This window comes from Austrofundulus limnaeus, unplaced genomic scaffold (assembly GCF_001266775.1).
Source record: "Austrofundulus limnaeus strain Quisiro unplaced genomic scaffold, Austrofundulus_limnaeus-1.0 Scaffold146, whole genome shotgun sequence".
NCBI lineage: Eukaryota > Metazoa > Chordata > Actinopteri > Cyprinodontiformes > Rivulidae > Austrofundulus > Austrofundulus limnaeus.
The window spans coordinates 138,475-145,910 of NW_013952548.1; the positions used below are offsets into that span (position 1 = coordinate 138,475).

Below are 7,436 nucleotides of genomic sequence, written 5' to 3' on the forward strand. Positions count from 1 at the left end.
TGCCTGAACAGTTCAGTTGTACTAGTTTTTATAAAATTTGGTATAAACTACCGTATTTTTCTTGTTTACATGAATATGGTATTTTCATTTGTCGTGATGTGTAAAAATAATAATAAATAATCAAATTCACAATATATTTTTCATTTTATAATGTCACCTCCACTGGCCGTAAAGGTTCCCAAAAAGTCCTTGAAAAGGTCCACGGACCACCAGTTGATAATCACAGTTGTAGCTTGTTTTGTGGCTCTGGACGCATGTTATTAGTCAGCCAAATAGCATAAATGGCTCTTTTGATCATAAAGGTTGCAGACCCCTGGTGTAGGATGTTCCTTAAATGTATGTTTTAATAATGTAAATTAAACTAAATGTTAGTACTTGAAAAATAAAAAAAGAAATAAGCCTTTATAAAAACTTCAGTTAAATCCAAAACTCAAGGCACCCTCAGTGTTTACAAACAAACTGTCCAATATCTGTGTTTGTTTCTTTAGGGGGCGCTGGTCACAGCCTGTGCAGACGACACGCTACACTTGTGGAACCTACGCCAGAGGCGACCGGCTGTCCTGCACTCGCTCAAATTCAACAGAGAGAGGTAGGAAGACCAGTTTGAGCTCGATAAACAACAGCGYGCACACACGGCCGTCCACTCACAAAGAGTGCAGACAAACTCCACGCTTTGCTGCAGTGAAAGGTGAATCTGACTGTCAGTGTGCATCAGTGGACTCAGTTTTAAGGCTGTCACAGGTGTGACTTCCCCTCACCCTCTGAGTTCAGCTCCCTTTCATCCTGCGTGATAAATCTGACCYCGTCCTCTCTTTTACCCGCCCTGTTGCTCTGCTGCCCTCTGCTTATTCATCATGTTTCATCTGTTGTYCACCAGTCTCGTTTCTGTGGTTCATAGAAGCATTTTTGCCTCTGACTCAGTGAGATACCTAACCTTTCCTTTATTTGTTGTTAGAAGTTACAGCATCCCAAATATCTGTTTGAACCTAAGCCCTGTTTTGCTGGTTTCCCACAAAATGCCTTTTGCTTGGAGAGCTCATAACAACATGTTACCTGAGTTGTTGCCTTGTTCACAATGGTGCATGACTTCACTTTAATTGATTAGAAGCTAAAGGTGCAACTTTTCTGAACATAGTTGTAATGAAAGAAACGTCTTTTTTTTACTAGTGCCGTTTGGCAGACTAAGCAGTGTGTTGTCCTCCCACATGGGGCAAAGTTCTGCCTTGAAGTTTGTTTTTTTATTTTTATTTTCATTTTATTTTTGTTTTGTTTTCTGTATTTGCTGCCTCCTYAGAATCCCACAAGTAACAAAAAAGGAGTGGCTCTGCTTCACCCCCAACCTACAAAACAATGATGCCAAAAAATGTGACCACTACAGAATTTGAAGTGATTAGCCACTGGATCTCCAAAGCCTATTTGGGAAAGTAAAGTCAGCTTGACAGTAGCTCAATTCCTCCAATCTGAGCCTCCCATTAACTCCAAAGCAAACATTGTATGTCATATCTCTCTCTCATTCTCTGGATAAATAAGTAAATCTTAACTTTTTTTATTTTTTCCTACACACAAAACTACTTCCAAGACATGTATTTTTACTGTGAATTGTGAATAAAACAAAAACAAACAAAAAATAAAACAACGTTTTCTGGTAAAACTGACACCAGTGTAGTTGTCATGGAACTGGAGCCGACAGTCAAAGCTAATGATGCTTAAAAAGCAGATCTAATGATGTGATGATGTTATAACTTTGTTTATAATAATAGTAAATGTATTCATATAGCTCATTTCAAAACACAGTTACAAAGGGCTTTCCATCAGATTACATAAAATGCGTGGCACAAATAAAAATGTAATTTAAAACGTAAATAATCAGCAGTTAAAAGCCAGTGCATTCCATGAAAGATGAGCCTGAAACGAAAAAAGCTCTGTCTTCAGTTTTGATTTGAAAGTAGCAACTGATCAGATGATTTCTGACCCCTAATTTACACTAAACACGGTTTCGCTCTGGTCCGGTCCGACAGGAAATACGCAACCATTATAATCAATAAGAGTATTTACAGTGGCTCAGCACAGCGGCCGTCAGCGGACGGCGATCCACCAAAATTAGATTCAATCCTATTTTTGCTGCTCCGGAGTCAGTTTACAACGATCACGTCGCACCAACAGGAAAAGGAACGAGCACAACATCCGTATTTTCAAAATAATTCACAAAAGGCAAACTTCATTTTGTTGAAATACTAGCTATATTAATACATATATGGATATATTTATACACAAATACTCTCAAAATTTATCGTTCTGTTTGGGAAGCAGATGGTAACGTAGCGTGCAGAATATGAATACACATATGATGGACTTTATTTTGAAATCAGAAGTTCCAAAAAGACAACAGCGATGCAGTTTCAACTGTGTTTGGAGTCCGTCTTCCACAGAATTAATTATTTTACTCTGACTTCCACATTTATTATCTGATTTATCACGTAATCTCACATTTGTGCTTTGCACTGGAGTGAATGCTGTATAAATTGGGGTGCAAACAAACAGCAGCGAACTGCGCAACAGAGCAGAGTGGAATCGCATCTAGTGTAAATTAGGGGTGAGGTTGCAGTGGTGCAAGTCCATTCATTGATTTAAAAACTAACAATACAATCTTTAAAACAACTTACATTGGAGTCTGTTCATTTTACCCTACTACAGAGTGTTACTTTTTGCCGCTAAAATAATTGCATTCAATGATCATTTTCAATAAATACCACAACTTTTTGTGATTTTTTTTTGTCTCACGAGAAGATACTGCACAGTTATAAATACGTGACACGCTGAAGCTACCTACACTAAAACTGAGGTAAATGCTTTCACCCGTGCTTTTCAACCAAAGTGTTAAAAAAAACCTCGATCCATACCTGTCTCTGGTGTTACAAAAGCAGGAGGCAGAGCCACTTGCTCACAGCRGAGGAGAGGTGAATCACGCTCCAAGACAAAAGGGGAGGGAAAAAAAAGACTACTGTGAGTCACCCATCAGATGTTGAGCAGTGCCTATCTATTTAGCTCCATGTCCCTGGTACACCTCTGACAATTAGCATCCTAATGTCTCACCAGGATCCCCAAAAAAATAACGACGCAGAAACTGTTTTGTGACAACTGTCAGCCAGGAGCTTCTGTCAGCCACTCTCCCCCCGACTGCCATGTCGTCAAAAAGAATCAGACAAAACTCTTTTACAACACATGACACATTGAATGGTTTCCATTGTGTTCAGCACAATAACARGAGGCATTTGAGCTAATGTAGTCATCATGAAGGGACATGTGTGTTGTTTAATGATACAGTAAGTCACTGCGGATTTCTGTTGGCGCTTGTCACGAGTCACACAGAGCAGATGGCAAGGTTGGCAATTCTCTGGTTGATGTTACCAACTGAGTTAATCTCTACATCTGTTTTTCTCYGTTAAAGTTCTTTTTGTAGCCTCAGCTGGTCCCACAGAGCTAAATCAAATGAAAGACAAACTCTAGTTTCTGGGCTGCTAATTATAACGCCTGATGACAGTGGCTTGTCCTGTGAGTCAAAGCTTCATTTTGATCCTTTGACAAAAAGTGCAGATTAGTGCCCATTAAGGTTTTCCTCCCGTTTTATCTCAGTTTGTTGTGGTGATTAAAATGTTGCCTTCATTTTTTTTTTCATCAGTTCCCTCAATATTTGTCACGTGGTACAGTAAAAGTAATGAACAGAAGTTACACACTGCGGGGGTGGAAATAGACCATAATGCACTGCAGCCTGAGCTGAMACAGAYGGGTAATCAGGGCTAATGCTAACATCCATCAGCTCATTATTGAGATTTTCAGACTTGTTGAAATTGCTTTTATTTATCTAGAAGCCTTTTAGTATAAAGTAGCTCATCTCCCCGTTCATCAAAGCTGCAAGTTTTATCAGTTATAAGTAAAACTGGAACTGAAAGGATATTTAAAAAATGATCAGGATTAAGTATTAAACATTTTAAATAAATGCTGTAACTAAAATGTAAAGTCAGCTGCATTTCAAATGTTATTTGTTTGGATCTTGTCTTATGTTTTGCACATATACTGCACCTCTAAAAACATTTGATCTTGTTCCAAACCAAAATTAATTTTCACCAAAATGTCTGAATGAAGCACAATGCATAAAGAAACTAAGCTGATTGCATGGGTTGCATGTAATTTGCAGGGGGGTTGGGGGGTATGTTCMCCCCAAAATAATTTGATCCAGTTAATATAACTCCCACCCCAATAAAATGACATCAATTACTCTAACACAACAAAAATTAGTAGTCAGATGCAACTCTCTTATTGTCTTTAAGCTGGTTTCAAAATTTACTGTCATATTTGTACGTTTGAACAAAACTGCTGAAAACAACATGCAGGTTTTAGTCTGCTGTCACATTAAGGCTGGATTTGTTGAATCGTGTTATTTTTTTCTAGCCAAATGGTAGTACACCAAGTAAACACATACTCTTTGAAAATGAATTGAATTTAGGTATGCCGTATAATACATCCTAAAAATGTAAAATATTTGATACTGTTGGACAAAATGGGGGAAAAGGTAAGTCTTTTCTTAATTAAAAAGAAAAAAATTGTGTAGGTCTTCTGGACGGGTTCTTCTCTAATGAAACGTTTCATCTCTCCTCCAAGAGACTTCTTCAGTCTGAGAGTTTCAGGCAAAATTCAGGCTTTTAAGCCCTGCCTCCATGTGACTGATACTCACATCACATGGCTATCGTTGACGCCTAATTAACACTTATTGTTAACAGGGGGTGGATTGATACTGGCAATAGCCGCGCTGTAGGAGGGGGACAACTGAAAATGGAGGCCTCCACCTCTGTTTAAGGTGGAGATTATAGGCAGAAACATGGGTGTGCCATGGGATCCCCAGTTTCTCCTATTGTTGCAAACCTGTACATGGAGGAAGTGGAAAAAAGAGCCTTGATGTCTTTTTCAGGGGTGCCACCGAGCCATTGGTTCAGATATGTTGACGACACCTGGGTTAAAATTAAAGCCCAGGAAGTCCAACATTTCACTGATCACATCAACTCTGTGGATGAATATATTAAGTTCACACGAGAGGATGTAAAAAATGGCAGGTTGGCGTTCCTGGATTGCGATGTCTCGGTTTCGGATGGAGGACGGTTGGAAACTGGCGTATATCGTAAGCCCACCCACACAGACCAATATTTGTGTTTTGACTCCCACCACCCACTGGAACACAAGTTAGGAGTGATCAGGACTCTGTACCACAGAGCAGACAGTGTCCCTACAAACCCAGGAGCCAGGCAGAAAGAGAAATCACACACACAACAGGCCCTGGAGCAGTGTGGTTATCCTGACTGGGCTTTCCTGAAAGCAGACAGGAAACACAGACAGGATTCCATGCAACCTTCAGGTGAAAATGAAGACCCCAAACCCAGACCCAAACCAGTGGTTATTCCGTATGTTGCGGGTGTTTCGGAGAAACTGAGACGTTTATTTTCTAAACATGATGTCCCAGTGGCTTTCAAACCCCAAAACACATTAAGGCAAAGGCTGGTTCACCCCAAAGATCCGGTGCCCCGGCACAAACAGAGCAATGTTGTATATGCTGTTAAGTGCCAGGAGGACTGCGACCAGTTATACATCGGGGAAACAAAGCAACCATTGTTCAAAAGAATGTCCCAACACAGACGAGCTACATCTAATGGCCAGAACTCTGCAGTTTACACTCATTTACAGGCCAGCGGTCACTCTTTCAGAGATGAGGATGTTCTCATTCTTGATAGAGAGGAACGTTGGTTTGAGAGAGGAGTAAAAGAAGCCATTTTTGTGAAGAAAGACCGTCCATCATTAAACAGAGGTGCCGGCCTCCGTTTTCAGTTGTCCCCCTCCTACAGTGCGGCTATTGCCAGTATCACTCCACCCCCTGTTAACAATAAGTGTTAATTAGGTGTCAACGATAGCCATGTGATGTGAGTATCAGTCACATGGAGGCAGTGCTTAAAAGCCTGAATTTTGCCTGAAACTTTCAGACTGAAGAAGTCTCTTGGAGGAGAGACGAAACGTTTCATTAGAGAAGAACCCGTCCAGAAGACCTATACAATTTTTTTCTTTTTGATTTTTTACCTGGATTACTGAGATGCATCAGGACATCTTTTCTTAATTGTTGAACTGACATGGGACAGAAAAGCTGCATAGTAAATACAAAGAAAACAGGAAAGCTAAGTAAATCACAGTAAAAGCATTACAATGCATTTTGACCCCAAAATATCCTGAATCATTTTACAAAAGTAAATGATTCAATAAAAAATAAAAAAGGCAGAGAGCACCCTAATAGTTGACCTATGACGCCCTTGACTGATTGTAACACTTTTTTGATCAATTCATCAAAAACACAAAGTTTCTGATGAATGGATTTCTCTCTGATGCTTACTGAAAATATGTATCCCCCATTACTTTGTAAAAGTAGCACTAAATACAATTTAAAAGTTAAATATAAAGTTTATGTTTGAATTTGCAACAAGTACTTTGTAAAAAAAAACAGAACCCAAATCTCTGTTACTCCCCTCCTCCACACCCAACACCCACCAGTTTGGATATTGTCATCTCCTCAAGCCCCTAAAATCCCGTTTGAATCGTCTGCCGTCTCATTTGTCTTCTATCTAATAATCCTGCTGCTCGCAGGGTGAGTGGCTGCTGGGCTGAAGCCCAGCAATTCCACCCCCTCCAACTCCGAGCTAATCAGCACAGACAGGAGTGACTTACTGTGTGCTGATCTTTATTACACAGTAAAGATGATACAAGCAAATGGCAGACAAATAATTGGCGAAGAAGTTGGCATGACATCAATATTGTTTAATGTGCCATATTAATAAACAATAAATGCAACAGAAGTTTATGTCTGAGTTTCTGCATCACATGTTGTCGATGAATGTCTGTGAATAAAAGTGCTTTTCAGGCCTCACGTACAAGTTCAAAATCATTTTATTGTCAAATAGTYTTATTCCAGAGGACCCTTAGATTTATGCATTTTAATTGACTGTGATGTCTATATCATTAACTGCATAATAAAAATGAATACAAAGAAAAAAAATTGTATTTTGCTTATATCAAATAACTTGCCATAAAACAGAAAATGTGACATTAATAGGGAAGTTTATGATTTTCTGTAATGTTACAGTTTTTAAGTTATAACTTTAGACAGAGGAGCAGAGGGCGTGTTTGAAATGAAAGACAGTGGTATTTTATGTTTCTGTTGACAGACTAGTGTGAGATGGAAAAAAAAACACACAGGAACAATTCAAGCTTTCATCACATAGTGAGAGACCCACAATGCTCTATTTGTTGTGGCTTAGATCAAGTTTACAGGCAGCGTGTGATGGAACTGAAATAAGAGAGAGGGCAGGAGGTGCAAAGGTGGCCAGTGAGATACTGTATATATA

General features: G+C 39.3%; 1 protein-coding gene across 12 annotated transcripts in view; it reads left to right on the forward strand.

The window, feature by feature from the left end:
• Positions 1 to 7,436, forward strand: part of stxbp5l (syntaxin binding protein 5L) — a gene marked incomplete at its 3' end in the record, with an annotated part of 161,945 nt that overhangs the window by 82,346 nt on the left and 72,163 nt on the right. For all 12 annotated transcript variants that reach the window (XM_014016476.1, XM_014016480.1, XM_014016477.1 and 9 more), the window contains 1 exon segment: positions 489 to 589. In XM_014016476.1, coding sequence (XP_013871930.1) covers positions 489 to 589 — 101 coding nt within the window.